The following is a 17,210-nucleotide window of genomic DNA, read 5'->3' as shown; positions in this document are numbered from 1 at the left end:
ACTTCAGGATTGCACGCGGAGGAACTACTATCCTGTATTGGCGTCCTGGAGTTCAGTATAACCCCAGGGCAGTGTATAGTAGATGTAATGGATTTTCTGGCCTAGCCTGACCCACCCAATCTCACATTGGCCCCTGTGGTCTAACCAGTCCCCATTACAGTGTAGTGTCTGGTGGTGCACCTGTTGGCAACAGGACTCCTGAGTCTCCCGCATGATGTTGTGTGGGGATTGCCAACCCAGACAGGCAGCTGAGGTAGTGTGCATGAGTCCTACCTATATCCAGTGCAGAGCCTCCACCTCATCAGGATCCCTGCGTCCGCATGGGGATGGTTCTGATGAGGAACTCCTTCTTGGTGATGCCTTCCCTTGCTGAGTAATTCCAGACTCACACAGTAAAGTGTCTTTATTCAAGGTCATCTTTATTGGCATGGTGGTATGGCCAGCTGCCCCTCACAGCTATCAGCTTAGCCGCTCATTCCTTTGCTGCACTCCATCTGGAAAGTTCCTCCTTCTCCTAATGGAGTTGCTTTCCACCTCTCCCCTTAGGGAGATTCAACGGCTTCTCTGTCTCTCTGCTCAGAGCTGCACAGACTCACAGCTAGCATGAGACTACTTCAACACTGTTGCAGACCTTCACGTGCCTCTCACTGAACAGAGGCAGCACAACAACAGGAAACTGAACCACTAACTTTAGGCAGTGCTGTGTCTTATATCACCTCAGGAACAGGCACATCTCTGATGTCACTAAGGGTGGACACCAAGCATGTTGTCACTTCCTTTGGGACATATGACACCTCACCAGGGTTTGAGGGCAAACCTCCATGATGACAATCCTGCATACTTACCAGGTTTACTGCCAGCATGAGAAAGAGATATGTACACCAATTTTACACATGGCTACATAGAGAAAAGGAAACCTAGTATGCAAGCAACCAATGAATAAAAAAAGGGGGCTTAAAATAAAATATATGTCAAACAGTACGTGACGGTGTCATTTGTAACATAACTATGAGTAGTTAGGTTGATTGTACATATGGAGATCCTTGATTGATATTCAGGATCTTGTGCTAAACGTATAGCTGCCTATAGATATAGGAATGGGGCCATAGAGGGACCACTGTGTAGATAAGGTCTTGTATTTATGTATCAGAGCGTATAATTATATGCGCGCTATAATAGTAGACTTGGTATATATTGATAATCCTGGGCATCAAATGCGAAGATAGATCCGATCTGTGTAACTACCTGTAATAAATGGTCAATAATGAACTGGAAGGTAACCTCGTTCATACTGCTTGGCGAGATGTCAGGCTGTGGGGATATCACTAGAGGAGAACACTATTGACAGTAATGCCCCTTATGCCGTTTTTTAGCCAAAAGAGGATGGCAGAGTATGCACAGTAAAATTAGCTAATGTAGATACCCACAATAGGGTATTCATGCATATAGTGCCAACCTAATGAATGTATTGATGTATACTGTGGCTTGGCTGTAAAGCTAATGTAGGGGGTGTGTAGTATGGACCCTCACAGCACTCACAAAAGGAGTGGTTGGGGCAAATATGTGCAATGTAAACGCTGGGAGATTCGCATTCAAAATAATTGGCATAAGCGAGGCACTAGAGAGAGCCTCCGCAATGCCTGAGTATTATACACAGTGTTTTGGCATAAGCGAGGCACTAGAGAGAGCCTCCGCAATACCTGAGTATTGTACACAGTGCATGGTAGGCAATGCGTGATTATCATATGTAATACATGATAGGCGTGATAAAGGTAACTTAGAAGCGGCTTAGTGACTGGAAGGTGCTGCTTACCTAGACACTGATATAGCAATGGCTGAAAACGGCTGATTCCTGCAGCCAGAAGGTAAGTGTCGTGCGTTGTGGTCAGTATAGACCCGCAGTCCACGAACACCCCCTAAACGCTTCAGTAGATATGGATATCAGCCTTAGTATACAGTCATGTGCAGTAGTTTGTCAGATGGGACTACCTTGTTGCACGTGAAATATCAATACAGGCTCTAGTCAGTGGTTAACGTGAAGCGCAGAGTGATTCCAGCCGAAGGGTACTTCTTAATAGCCGGTGTGTATCAGCTGAGACGAGCGGCTCCCCACGCCAGAGGCAAGTGCCGTGCAGTAGGTAACTTTGGACCCGTCACCCACGTCAATCCCTCACCCTTTGATCAATCAAGGTGAAAGAGTATGCAGGTAAGTATAGTATATGGCCAAAATGTTTAAGGAGATGCACAGCCCATTGAAAATATACTGTGAGCCTGAGTAGTAGTATAATGTAATTAATTGTCCAATTAGGACAACCATAGGCAGTTAGTATACCCACTCCTGGCTCAATTGGTATGGGTACCACTTAAAAATCAGCAAAAAAGCCGCCGATAGTGCTTCTTAAAACGCCGGTAATAACAGCTGATGAACACGAGTCCTCAGCAGGGGGCAAGTGCCGTGAGGTAGGATCTAAGTGGATCCGAACCCTCCCGCACCCCCCACTAAGCAGGACAAATTGTTGGAGGTTACACAGATAAGGTAGATCCTATGGTAGCAGAACTAACAACGCATAGTCCCCTATATCAGTGCTGATCATTAATATTTCAGCGCTGATATGTTCGAGGGCATGCCTAACTAGACAGTGGGCTTATAAACAGCCCCTCGGGGCAGAAGGATCCTGCGGTGTAAAGTATAACTCGCAGGATCACCGTAACAAATACACGGAGGTAGCTGAAATAGTGGTAGCATGAAACAGTATCAGTATAATGCTACATTCAAAATGAAAAGCTTCCCGCGGGCAGGTAATGGGCAATAGCCTTTATCTTATTACCTCTGACCCTAAATGGGGATGTTTATGTCTTAAGAGGGGTGTGCATTTTTTACCATTTCTGCGGTAGTTGTGCAGACTGACCGCTAGGTCTTTATTTTGCCCCCCCTTAAATGATTATTATATATATGAGCCTATGGATTTAATACAGTGTTCCTATTTTTGGATTATTTCTTCAACTATGAAGATGTTCCTGTGTACACACGAATATTGAGCGTCACTCTAAAAACTACTCCTCCTGGTTCAGTATTTGACTGACACTCTGAGCCACCTGTGCTAAAGCTGGGATATCCTGAAAACCTGACCTGGTGGGGAGGCTTGACAACTGTAGTTGAGAACCCCTGTACTGGACCACACTCTACCTACAGTACCCCGTCTACCTAAGTTTAGGTTTCTGAAAAATATGCCCAAACCTCTTTGATGGATTAAATATCCGCTTTTCGACTGATTTTGCAGAGCCGTTGTGTTTTCTATAGTGGTATGTTACTTTTTTTTCTGACATAGCAAATTTATGCAGGACAGATAATCGTACTGTTCAAGTGCCCGTGGAATTTAGATTTATTAAGGAAAAAGCAGTTTCTCACCAGCATTTAGCAAAAAAGATGCAGGTTCATCATATTGGCAGACTCTCAAGACATCTTACCCTGACGTTTTTCGTAACATGACAATTTCAGGCACATCTTCTCATAATGCTTTGGTAATATTAGGTCACTTTAGACAAATATAACCTGTACGTTTTTTGTAACATGACGTTACTTCAGACACGATGTAGAAGGGGTTTCCCAAACACTCCATATGTAAAATAGGAAGTATAAGGTTTGCCGGTGCTACAAGTCACAGACAAACTTCTTGGTCGGTCCAATAAGGAATGATATGAACGAAAAGCTAGAGTGGATCCATGGATCACAATCCAACGTTTTGGTTCATCCATGCAGCCTTTATCAAGGTGAGGGCGAGTTACTTCAGATACCTCCTACCCAAATGTGTTTCATGACATGACGCTACTTCAGACACCTCTTACCCTGATATGTATTGTAACATGGCATCAGTTCAAACACAGCCCACTCTGGCGGCACTTCAGACGTCCCTTCCGCTGACACATCTTGTAAGATGGTGTCACTTCCTCAGTGGAAGTGACGTCATGTTACGGAACTCGCCAGGAGAAGCTGTGTTATGGGTCTGCCAATACAATGTTTCATCATCATTTTAGCTTAACGCTGATGAGAAACTACTTTTTCTGATATAAAGATTGAAATGTTTCTCCTTGAGCTTTGCCTTGGCTGTCTTCTGTAGCTGTTTTGTGAGGCCATTGAGAAAGCCCAAGCCATGAGCATTACAGAAGGCCAAGAGGAGAAGGTCAGATACTCCTCTGCTATTAGTTTGTATGTTCTTTGCAATTGATTACACAGTATATTTGAATTAGAAACCTTTGAGGTTTTGAAAACTATGTACCCCAGGGGTGGTCAATCTGACTAGGAATTGGAGCCAGAATTTACAAGTGTCATTATCAAAAGGCCACAATAAGAATTTTTTTTCAAATTGATACAGTACCTGTATACACTGACAGAGAGCATTAGCTGACCGTGTCAGTGTATAATGCCGTCAGGTTTTGTTCTGTGCCAGGGTGTAGTGCCGTCTGGCTACATAGTCTTAGTCACTGTATAATGCCATCAGGTTATACTCCGTGTCAGTGTATAGTGTGGAGTTTAACCTGACAACACTATACACTCACACAGCGGTCTAGTACATTTGGTCGTAGCCACGACCAAGTGACCACTCGCATTTAGCAGCAAGTGACCTCACCACAGGGATCCTCCGCAGCCAGCCGATTCGCTGCCAAGGTAAGTCCCTAACCTTAGCCCTATAACCCCCTAATATTAACCCCTAATACTAATACTGCCCCTTACCCTAAAACCCATTACCCTATGCCCTTAACATAACCGCTAAAACCCCTGAAGTTCACCCCTTACCCTAACCACAAAAAACCCTAAAGTTCACCCCATACCTTATGGTAAGTCTTAACATAGAAGAGGTTGGTGGCGGAGGGTCTAGCGGCATAGCCGCTGCAGCAGATGGTTCCTCTATGGCTAAATGCCGGCGGGAACTTGGTCGTGGCAGAAAGGCAGTGGGGGACAAAGGGAGCAGTGGGCTGATTGTCCCTACCTTGCTCTCCAGTCTCCATCGCCAGCACGACGTGGAGCGGTCATTAGGCATGACCTGCTTGGGAGCCCACCAGGGGTCGCTGGTCAATATGAGCTCAGGAGAGGAGCTTGTTAGGGAGCGCTCTGGCTTCTCCTCTCTCATGTCTCTATGGTCCCTCTGCACTGTCTGCAGTCGGAAAAGCCCTGTGTTTTTCTTCAAAGGCCACACATGAAGCACTGAAGAGTTGCATGCTGCCCAGATCATGGGTTGGCCACCCCTGATGTACACTATAACGCCATCTATGGTCCACTAAGATATATCACAAACTACATCAAATCTATTTTCAAATGTATAAAATGAGAAGAGAAGCGCTGGACTCCTGATGATGTCGTAGATAGTATTCTACTTTGAGCAAATAAGTACTGCACTTACAAAAAGATTTACACAAATTTGCTTATCATGAATAACGGAGGGCTCCTTTTTGTGCACAATGCATATTGAACTGACAACCAGGAAGTGGAAGTGGTATGATTTTAATGCCAGCTAGGGGGACTGTCCAACTGGTATGAGCAGTAGGCCTGGTTTCTCTCACTGCTAGACCTGCTGCTGCCCTTAATAGCAGAGGTTGTGGGTTTCCGATCCTGTTGGGCCTGACAGTACCCCCTGCTTCACAAGGTGCCTCAAGACTTGGCTTTTTAGGATAGGCTTTGTGGAAATCTTTTAGGATGTGTGGGGTGGGAGTCATTTAATTATACTTTGCAGATCGTACTAGCATATCTCCCAGGTGTGCTCCTTTTTGTGCACAGGTGTCTCTCCACGTGTTATTTGAAGGGGGGGTTGAGGACATGTATAGTATTTGGGACTAGTAAAATAGGTCTCGCCATCTCTACCTCAGAACCCATACTTCAGGGTTTGACAGTTCTAGGCGAATCGAATGTTATAACATTTGCGCAAAGGAAAAATGATGGCCGATTCAGGAGCGTTCACTTAAATTTTGAGCTGTCCAAACCTCCTACGAACATCCATATGCGAATCAAATTTTGTTTACAAACCAGCACAGAATTGGTGGCTCGAATTGTGGCACATTCGTCCATCTCTATTCTGCAGTGAAAGATCAACGTGCCACACTGTAGTGGAATAAGGGAATGTTTTTAGCCTCTACACAGGAGTCCAAGTCTGGACAACTGAAGATAAAAGACAAAAAAATCTTAAACAGCATATAAAAAATAAATAATAATGCAACAATAATAAATAAAGTCCCACAGAACAAAGACAGACAGCTTAACGTTCCACAAAGGTCCGTTGTTCCCCTAAGATGATAGGGCTGGAATCTTCCCCTTCAATAACCAAACAAGGAGAGGAGCGCAAGAGCAAATAAGTAATGCGCTTACAATAAGCATTAGAATGGGTTTTTATTTATTGACCACCGTCTTTTGGGTGTGCTATCTTTGAAGCGCACTCATTTTTTTCTTTTCAACTTACAAATTCATGCTGAGATTCAAATCTAACTTTTGCAGACATACATTGCTTATATGAATATTGCATGAGGGGTTCACCGTTTCAACACACGGCTGTTTATCGAGTAACATTTTCTGAATAATCTCGCACAGGATCATTTATCCTTACTGTGTAGTTAAAGTGTATTTAACACACAGTGCTGCTAATTCACACAATAAATTATCTCTTTTTTTATGCCCGTTTTGTTTCACAAAGTAGATGATCATTTTGTTTTGTCCACTGCCAATATTATTGGGTTTGAATAATTTATTTGTATATTTCAGATATTGCAGCATAAAGATAAAATAATTGACATATCCACCACAGCTACAAATGAAGCTACACTCGAAGGAATGCTAAAGAAAGTTATCAACCTTTGGAATAAAACTGACTTCAAATTGATTGTACACCAGTCCGAACTTTCAGAAATGAGGATTATTGCATGTGCAGAAGATATAATGGCTCAGCTAGAAGAAAGTCAAGTTATAATTTCTACAATAAAGTGTTCCCGCTATGCTGAACCAATTAAGGTAACGATTGATTTCTTCACATTATATTTTTTTTAAGGGAATATTCTGGTTGCTTGTAATAAAAAAAGAGAAAAGTTCATGTTCTGAGACTTGATTAACAAAGACACAAAGCTACAGGCCTAATTAATGTTTTGGTAAATAATGTAAAAGCCTGTTAAAAAAAAATGACAATGCCCAATGGTCTCTTTTGATTACATTTTTACAGTAAGTATGTACTCATAATCTAAACCCTCCCTAGATCACATAAAAACCATCTAGTACAATATTGAATGACATTTGGTGGAAATGGACAGCATGAGATGATTTTATAGTTATAATATGTGTGTTAATACCTTTTCTGGGTGTCACAAGTCATTTTCTAAAAGAATATAGAAATATTAAGTACAATTCAGAAGGACAGTGGGAGAAATAAAGCCTATAAACGTGCGTGTTGTTATTTTGAGAACAATTTTTAGTATTTAGTTGTTGTGGCTGTGAAACAGGATAATTACTCGTTGGATTTTGAGTAGCTAGCCAGTAAACATCCATTTGGAGCGCATTTTTGCTAATGTTTTCTATAATTATCCATTATATTTGGTAAACGGTTATTCATATTTTCGGCATAGTTGCAGAAAAGTTCATTCTCGAGAAATGGCTAATCAGAAGTGAAACATAGCTTCAACAACTTCAGTTTGTACTTGGATCTTTTCAAGATAAAGTTTGAGAAAAGTGGAAACCAAACAGCTTCCAGTAATTATACTGACAGCTGGAGGAAATCAATTGGTACAATGTTGCTTTTATAGTATAAACTATGGACAACTTCTTAATCTTCTTCACAGGAATCATTTAGCACAGTATGATACACTGCAGCCAGTTTACTTCTATAGTGCAAAACATTACAAAGAAGCACCACCTAGGACCCTGATTGATCTCCTTAATTCATGTAGATCCATGTCATGTCTCAGAGACTTTGGCACTCTGGACCCAGTTGGCTAGTGGGATTTTGAGACAAATAGCCTCAATGTATGTGCATGGTCTACTGTACAGTGCCAATGTTCTCCTGACAGAGAAATTACTCAAAGGGAACTGTCAGAATGCTGCTTGTGTGTAACTAAGGGAAATTTGGAATGATTTAACTATTCTTCGCAGCCTTCAGTTTTCATTGCACTTTATGGGGCACATGCATCAAGTGCCGGTACAGATGATCACACCCGTTCCAGCACTAACTTGCATTGACTTGAATGGGTGTTAACACCTTAACGGGGGCGATAACCAAACCAGCACTTTGATGCATGTGCCCCTATAAGTTTCTTTATGTACTGTGCCAGGGTTCAGAGCTACATTTCAGATATCCCTAAACAGTATTACTTACTGTATTCGACTTCTTATTTCTAGTGCTGTGAAAATGGCACTGTTCCTAGCAGAATCCCAGAAAAAGAGCATTAAGGCACATCGGATTTTCAAAAACAATTTTATTCCAGTTAAAAAAAGTGATTTTTTTTTACTTGAATAAAAAAATTAAAATCTGAAGTGCCTTCATTCTCCTTTTCTGGAATCCACATAACAGAAAGCAGCGGATCTTCCTTGCATTAGGAGCACCGGTATAAGCACCCCAGCTTTTTATTTTGTTGTTGGTGTTCTTTGTTTTGTATGGCACATTAGACATTAGTAGAACAGTACTAGAGTGATATTTATTGCAAGTTACAGAACCTCATCTCCTTCTCTGCCAAGGAGTCTGCAAGACCTTGCTTAGCAATGGATTGCAGGCCCCTAAACACCAAAGGGGTTAAAATAATCTTTCACTCCATATTATTCCTGCCATGTCTCTTGTGCCGCAGAAATCAGTTGAAGAGTGGGATAGAAAGCTGAATCTCTTCTCCCGCACTCTGGAGGAGTGGATGACATGTCAGAGGAACTGGCTTTATCTTGGACAAATATTTCTTTCATCAGACAATCAGAGGTACAAATGTTCGGCAAATATTAACGACAATAAGTGTTAGAAATTTAAACTGCAACCTTAAAAATTAGCAGAACATGTGATAAAGTTGCACGTCCAACACTGTGTTCAGTGAAGCAGGCTGTTGCGTTCGCATCCAGTACATACATAACCAGTGGTCGACAAATCACAAAAAAATCTACTCGCCACCTAGTACCACACGTGTGCTGCTTGGGCCAATAGGAGCTCGCCACGATGTTAAATCCACTCGCCCGGGGCGTGCAAATGTATAGGTTTGTCGAATACTGTACATAACCATAAACCTACTTTGATCAATCTGGTGCAGGGGGGGTTTTTTTTTGGCCTCAAATTTGCGGCCGAGATACTTTGATAAATAAATAACCCCCAATATCTGTTGAGAATGATTTTCGTCCCTTGCCCAGGAAGTGTTACTGTAATTGTATTCAATACTGCTCATCAAATGGTGCTCCTATCAAATGGTACTATGTTTTACTCATGTAGATTTAAGAATTACCAATCCAGCATCCATGTTCCTAAACACTTCCTGGTCCCCTACACCCTGCTTCTGCCATTTGAGGTACTGTATATGTACTGTATTGAATCAAATCATGGAGGTTGTATTTTAGTCCATTGGGGTCTGTGTACAAGTGTGGTGCAAAAGTGGATAGAAACATTGCTCCAGGTATATCAAACAAAACATTCTATAGATTTAAATACATTTTTCTAAAGACATATCGTACTATTTTTTGCCCCCGAATTGCACCACATTTGACTAGATCAGGCCTGCACAACACCAATCCTCAAGTCCTGCAAACAAGCCAGGTTTTCAGGATATCCCTACTTTAGCACAGCTGGCTCAATTAGCGGCTCAGTTATACTGAACCACTAATTGAGTCAGCTGTGCAGAAGTAGGGATATCCTGAAACCCTGGCCTGTTTGGTGGCCCTCAAGGACTGAAGTTGTGCAGGCCTGGTCTAGATACACGTGAGCCTGTTGCGCTATTGGTTACAAGTAGGTATTTTATTCACCTCAACAAATTTGGTTTTCTAGACATGATTCCATTTGGTTTCTATTTGTAACAACAACACTCATTGTTGTGATTTGTGAGCAGGACTACGTTGGCTATTCCTTGGTCAGCAAAGGAATGGGTATATGGCGCTCAGCCAAAGACATTGGGTCAAAATAGAATACAAAACATTATTTTATTAGAACCACATTAAAAAAACGGAGGTCTAGCAACCCTCCTACGTGTTTTGTGCGATATGCACTTTATCGTGCTCCTTGACCATGCTCAATATATATATATATACATTGATCCATCACTCGAGTGCTTATACCACCAAACACTTTTCTCTATGGCTATTCCTTGAGTCCATGTGCAAGGTACACTTTCCCTGTCTTACTTTCAAATACTTTCTAGACAAGTTCCCCAATTATCTGAGCAGGCTTCTTACCTCTACTGAATACAGCACGTATCGCCTTAGATGCGCCTCCAGAAGCTTGTTTAAAGGTCCAAGGTTCAATAAAGAAACTGGAAAATGAAAAATGACTCTCAATGTAAGTTTTAGTGATTAAAATATTTTAGAAATAAATCAAATGTGTACATGTTAATAGTGTTTTTGTCCCAACATCCTGTGGTAATGATTTGCCCAGGATGCCTGTGAGCACTGCTGAGTACAGAAGCTTCTGATTTTGTTTTTACAGTAGAGATTTGAGAAACTTTTTTGGTCAAAGTTTTGAACCATACAAAATTTGCCCTTTTTCAGCCACAAGAAAATCCTGACTAAGTCAAAGTTTTCAAATGATTTGCCAAGTCTTTGTAAGACAATAGGGCTTTTGTGTGTGCGAGAGATAAATACGGTACCTTTTTATTAGAGTACCCATTGACTTGTATAGCTCCAAATGCCTTCTCTATGCAATAATCCACGGCTCTTCAAGTAGTTTTCAAAGGGGGCCAGGTCAGAAAACATTATTGCAGTCTACTTATAGATACACGTAAATACTGCAACATTCTTATACAGTATTTCAATATTTTGCAAGCATTTATAATATCTATACCATAAATATTTACATTACCTGAACTTTCAAGTATGTATTACCATGAAAAACTGCACTTACAGTAGCTGCTTCAACAACTAGCGTGAAATTAGCAGGAGCAGAGAGTCTATGGCTCAACATGAGACACCAGTATACTCGCTCAACCTCAAAATAACTTGCATAGGTGCACTAAGGGTAAGTATTAAACAATAGCAACAATAAATCACCTCAGACTTGAAGGGATACAAAGGACCCTAATTGCATGCACTCAATATCCAAGTACAACAAATATATATTTCAAATAGACTGAAAATATCATAGGTTTTAAATTGAATTAATGGTAATGATAGATGAAGTACTGTATATGGTATATGGCCACGAATACATTGAGTTCACTAATAACATACTGTATGAGCATTCTAATAGTGTTTCTAACTGCACCTCCCACTTTGTAGTGTCAGCCTCTTAAATTGAGAAATCTTGCTATATTCTATATTGGATAAGGTATTACTCATTCCTCAATAGATGAGTAATATGCAGAAAAATTCAAATACATATTTATAATTACTCAAGAATAAAAAAAATCAACATATAATTAAGAGTGCTCATATCTTACAGTTAATTTAAAACAGTACACCCGTAGGAGACAGCCAGGAATTGTGATATGCCCCCAAATTACTTTAATGTAAATTATTCTGCTTACAAAGTATCAACTGACTAGTGCCTATATGGGGCTCGGGAGTTTGTTAGCCTGCAGTGAGTAATGATATTGTTCTAAGCAGATTAGTCAAAAATAGACAAAAAGACCCCAATTCTACACCCAAAATAACAAATTATTAAGTTAAATACTATCTGTTTTTTCTTCTCATAACCATGGGTCCTTTAGTTAAATCCTTTGGCCAAAGTCTTTCAAGCCTGCAGCCACGTCAAGCAGATGCATGTTTTAAGTAGATTAGTTTCAATAGAGTAGTATATAGCAATGCATCTAAGGCTACGCTTATAGTGCCGCGAAGGAGACGTGAGGGTCGCTGGAAAATCAAATAGAGATGACTTCCAGCGATCGCCACCAATCCCGTCGCTCCGTCGCTTGGCGCTTATTATAAGTGCACGCGACGGCGGCAATGCATTTGTTTTCCCGTCACGTCACGTCGCAGTCGCCGTCACCGGCATTATAAGCGCAGCCTAAGGGGCCTATTCTAGTAGCTTCGATGTTATCACTGCCAAATCGAACGTTTTGGCATGACCCTACCTCACGGTCTGACATTTCTGTTATCACGGTATTCAGAAAGAGTTATCGCAAGTCAGAAACAATGAGGTAGGAAAATGCTATACCGCTCAGGATAGCAGTGCCTTTATATCAGCCTTTTTCTATGTTCTGCCCGTGCGATCTGCCTGTAGTTTGTAAGAACCGCATGGAGAGAACTGCATCTCCCTGCACAGCTCTTACAGGCGATCGCATTGCTTTTATTTTAGCTTAATAACACAGTATTGACGCAGGGGGTCTCTGGAGCTAAACCGCATTAATTTCAGCCTCGAGGACCCTCTGCTTCCCAAGATATAGGCCCTGGTATTGGGTGCCGGTATCTGTCTGCATTGTTTAAATCTCCCGCAACCCGTGACCGGAGATTAAAACTTTGCGGGGATAGTAGCACCCCAAACCTGTAACCCGGGAAGCAAGGGGTCCCCAAGGCTGGTTTTATTGGCAAATGCTTGTTTTTATTTCATTGTCATGTATTTTATTTGGTGCTTTTTTTTAGGTTGCCCATTCATTGCTATTGTGGCAATCCATGCCCATATTGTGGGCATGGTTTACCACAGTCACAATCAATGGGTTTATTGACAAGTGTAATGTATTGTACTGTTATGTCAATATTATTTTATTGTGTATTTATTTTGCAAATGTAGCTCCCTTTCCCCCGCGTCGAAGGGAAACTATGTGTGGTGCGATACCTGAGTGGCTTAAAAGGAGGCCTGATCCTCTGCCGCTGGGAGCCTGGGGTGACTGCGTTCTATCTGATGAGAGCGCCTCCACCTGTGAGGGATCCTAGAGCAGCTGGATAACCCCATCACAGGACCCAATACAATGAAAAAATGCACACATCAGTATATAACAATTGGTTTACTGAACATACATTTAGGTCAGGAAATAATTGGACACTGATACAAGTTTTGTTATTTCGGCTGTGTACCAAAATAAATTCAAGTTACAGTTAAATAATGAATATGGGCTTAAAGTGCAGTCTATCAGCTTTAATTTGAAGGTATTCACATAAAAATTGGAAGAAGGGTTTAGGAATTACATCTCTTTAATATGTAGCCCCCTCTTTTTCAAGGGACCAAAAGTAATTGGACAATTGACTCAAAAGCTGTTTCATGGACAGGTGTGGGCTATTCCTTCGTTATTTCATAATCAATTAAGCAGGTAAAAGGTCTGGAGTTGATTCCAGGTGTGGCATTCGCATTTGGAAGCTGGTGCTGTGAAACCACAACATGTGGTCAAAGGAGCTCTCAATGCAAATAAAACAGGGCATCCTTAGGCTGCAAAAAAAAAAAGAAAATCCATCAGAGAGATAGCAGGAACATTAGGAGTGGCTAAATCAACAGTTTGGTACATTCTGAGAAAAAATGAACGCACTGGTGAGCTCTGCAACACAAAAAGGCCTGGACATCCACGGAAGACAACAGTGGTGGATGATCGTAGGATCCTTTCCATGGTAAATAAAAACCCCTTCACAACATCCAGCCAAGTGAAGAACACTCTCCAGGAGGTAGGCATATCATTATCCAAGTCTACCATAAAGAGAAGACTTCACGAGAGCAAATACAGAGGGTTCACCACAAGGTGCAAACCATTCATAAGCCTCAAGAATAGAAAGGCCAGATTAGACTTTGCCAAACAATATCTAAAAAAGCCAACCCAGTTCTGGAACAGCATTCTTTGGACAGATGAAACTATAATCAACATGTACTAGAATGATGGGAAGAAAAAAATATGGAGAAGGCTTGGAACGGCTCATGATCCAAAGCATACCACATCATCTGTAAAACACGGTGGAGGCAGTGTGATGGAATGGGCATGCATGGCTTACAATGGCACTGGGTCACTAGTATTTATTGATGATGTGACAGAAGACAGAAGCAGCCGGATTAATTCTGAACTGTATAGGGAAATATTGTCTGCTCAGATTCAGCCACAGTCAGCGAAGTTGATTGGACGACGGCGTTTCACTTTACAGATGGACAATGACCCAAAACATACTGCGAAAGCAACCCAGGAGTTTTTTAAGGCAAAAAATTGAATATTCTGCAATGGCCGAGTCAATAACCTGATCTCAACCCGATCGAGCATGCATTTCACTTGCTGAAGACAAAACTTAAGGCAGAAAGACCCACGAACAAACAGCAACTGAAGGTAGCTGCAGTAAAGGCCTGGCAAAGCATCACAAAGGAGGAAACCCAGCGTTTGGTGATGTCCATGCGCTCCAGACTTCAAGCAGTCAGTGCAAAGGATTCTCGAGTATTAAAAATTAACATTTTATTTATGATTATGTTAATTTGTCCAATTACATTTGAGCCCCTGAAATAAGGGGACTGTGTATGAAAATGGTTGTAATTCCTAAACGTTTCATACAATATTTTTGTTCAACCCCTTGAATTAAAGCTGAAAGTCTGCACTTCTATTGCATCTCCGTTATTTCATTTTTTAATCCATTTTGGTGGCGTACAGAGCCAAAATAAGGAAAATTGTGTCAATGTCCAATTATTTCCGGACCTAACTGTATATCCTAAACAGCACAAATAACACTACCAGGCCCATAATGCAGTACCCACACCATATACTCATCCCCGGTAAGGTCCCCCAAAATACTGAGGAGCCCTGGGCACCTAACCACCCGGTGTCCACAGAGTCAATCCCACCCAAGGTGTGTGCAGTAGCACTACCCACAGTGTGTGTGGCCATTGGTGCACTTTTAGATACCTCCCTTGGCACTCCTGTACCCAGGTACCGCCGAGTGACACAAGGATCTGTCTGATGTAAGTTGATCCGATCTGTCCAACGAAGGCATCCGCCTCCGCATGGGGTGAACTCCCGCTGGAGGGTCTCACCTTTAAGAGTCTCTTAGGTCGATGGTGGTCTGGCCCAGACCACAGGCCTAAAGTCACTGCACGGCATCTGTCACTGTGTCCCTGAAACTTTGCAATACTGGGGAAGCATCCCTACCTATGGGCCTTCCCTGCAACACACACAATCTACAGGGAGTCGGTCCTAGCTTGGACCTGGGGGGAACTCTGGCCTAGTCCAGAGGAGCACTGCTCCCTGGATACTACCTTCTTCCTCTCTGTCCTTCTCTCTACTGGCGTGGTCCCTCTGAAGCACGCCAATTGTATCTTCTGCTTTCCCGGGGATTTACCAGCCCTATTGGCTGCTGTGGCTCACATGAGGTGCAGCCCTTGGGGCTGCTGAGACTTGTAGTCCTGTGCGGAGCCTTTGGTAATGGCTGCCGCACTCTACCTATCTGCGCATATGCGAAGCTCGCAATGCGCATGCGTGCACATTGCAAGATGGCCGCCACCACCGGAGCATCTCCCCGTACTGACCGGGTGTCTGCATGCCTCGCTGCGCCTCCGCAGCCAGCCGCAGCCTCCCCCCTTCCCCGCAGCCGCATCGAGGTAAGGGGAACCAAGGGGACCTGTCTACACAAACAAATGGGCAAACATGCTATTAGCCATTTTTGGCTACTAGTGCCTTTGCTCATTTGAATTTGTGGTGATGGGGGTAGTTGTGCCAGGAGGGTTGTTAGGCTTCCCGGGTGTGTATCCTCGGGGGGGGGGATAACTTCTAAATTACTATTATATCATTACTAACCCCTCAGGTAATTAATGGGTTAATGGCCAATAGTTCGTTTTTTAATGTTAATTTTGCTGTCCACGGAGGGCAGGATAAAGTTCGAGGATGAGGGCAGCCTTCACCCTGGCATGGGTAAGTACAGCTTTAATTTACTTTATGCTGGCTGGGTAATGTTTTATTTTTAATGGTCAAATGATTTTTCCCATTACTGTACTGTATGCTTTGGGGGAGGAGGGATTGTTGGGGATAGAGGGGGTGGGTAATAGGATGCCCATTAATTGCCATTGGGGTTCTCTTTGCTCCCATTGAGGGCATAGGTAACCACACTGGCAATCAATGGGTGTATTGGCTAGTATTGCTGATTGTATTTTAATGTTTATTGGGGGTACAGGTGGAGGGGTAATAACCGCTAAGGTAATGAAAGGGTTAACTCCTCCCACAACCATCCCGGTAGGCATCAACACCCACCACGGGCCAACTACCACCTTCATCCACCCCTGTTACCCCCAATAAATTGCACTCTGGTATTTAACCCCTTCATTACCTTATCAGTAAGCCGCTATGGTAATGAAGCTGCGTGTAAATGTATTTTTATTACATAGGGTGGAAGCAGGGGGTCTCTGGAGCTGATTTTAATGTGGGTCAGCTCCGGAGACCCCCGACTTCAACCTGATGTAGTCAAAATATTTTTTTTTCCGTCACATCGCGGTTCCCATCTCCCCACCCTTCAGAGTTGCAGCCATGATGTGAATCTCAGAGCTACAGTACTAGAATTGCTCGATTTGTCAAAAATTGTGAGTCTGGGCATTTTTTGACCACCGGCATGGTTTGCCTTAGTAGGAGCATGCCCGATCGGGAAGAAGCACGAATTGAGCGAGTTTGAGATGTTATTGGAGCTTTCTGAATAGCTACACTTGCAAACTCGCTCGAGAAGTGCTCAAAATTCTCGATAAGTCACTTGCCGAAGCTACTAGACTAGGCCCCTAAGTATTGGTTACTACTTTTAGATGTGTAATAGTTATTGCAGTATCTGTGTTTATGCTGTGTTTAAGCACTGTTGGTCATAATCTTCTAAATACATAGGAGGACTAACTTGAACCATATTAAAATAGAAATGAGAGGCGATAGAGGAAGAAGAAAGGGTAGAGTCCTGTAAGGAATCTGGTCCTGGGTTTGGCTGGAACTCACCCTTACATGGCTATAGAGGTTCCAGGCAAAGCTCTCCCTGAACAGCAATTGGAATCACCTGGTTCTGGACTTTCACTGCAGTCTGCTTAATGCTGCATTCTATGCAGCTCTGCCCCTATTGGCTGTCTGTGCTATTTAGGGTCAGCCCTTCCACCCCAGGAAGTAGCTGAGCAAAATCCTTTCATTGATGTAACCTGTTCTTGCTA

General features: G+C 42.5%; 1 protein-coding gene across 3 annotated transcripts in view; it reads left to right on the top strand.

The window, feature by feature from the left end:
• DNAH14 (dynein axonemal heavy chain 14) overlaps nucleotides 1-17,210 on the top strand; it is a 368,675-nt gene that overhangs the window by 91,505 nt on the left and 259,960 nt on the right. For all 3 annotated transcript variants that reach the window (XM_075595506.1, XM_075595507.1, XM_075595505.1), the window contains exons 21-22: nucleotides 6,749-6,994; nucleotides 8,812-8,933. In XM_075595506.1, coding sequence (XP_075451621.1) covers nucleotides 6,749-6,994; nucleotides 8,812-8,933 — 368 coding nt within the window. The remainder of the gene's footprint in view (nucleotides 1-6,748; nucleotides 6,995-8,811; nucleotides 8,934-17,210) is intronic.

This window comes from Ascaphus truei, chromosome 4, assembly GCF_040206685.1.
Source record: "Ascaphus truei isolate aAscTru1 chromosome 4, aAscTru1.hap1, whole genome shotgun sequence".
Classification (NCBI taxonomy): Eukaryota; Metazoa; Chordata; class Amphibia; order Anura; family Ascaphidae; genus Ascaphus; species Ascaphus truei.
The sequence above is the reverse complement of the archived record's forward strand: the minus strand, read 5'-3'. Positions and strand labels throughout refer to the sequence as shown.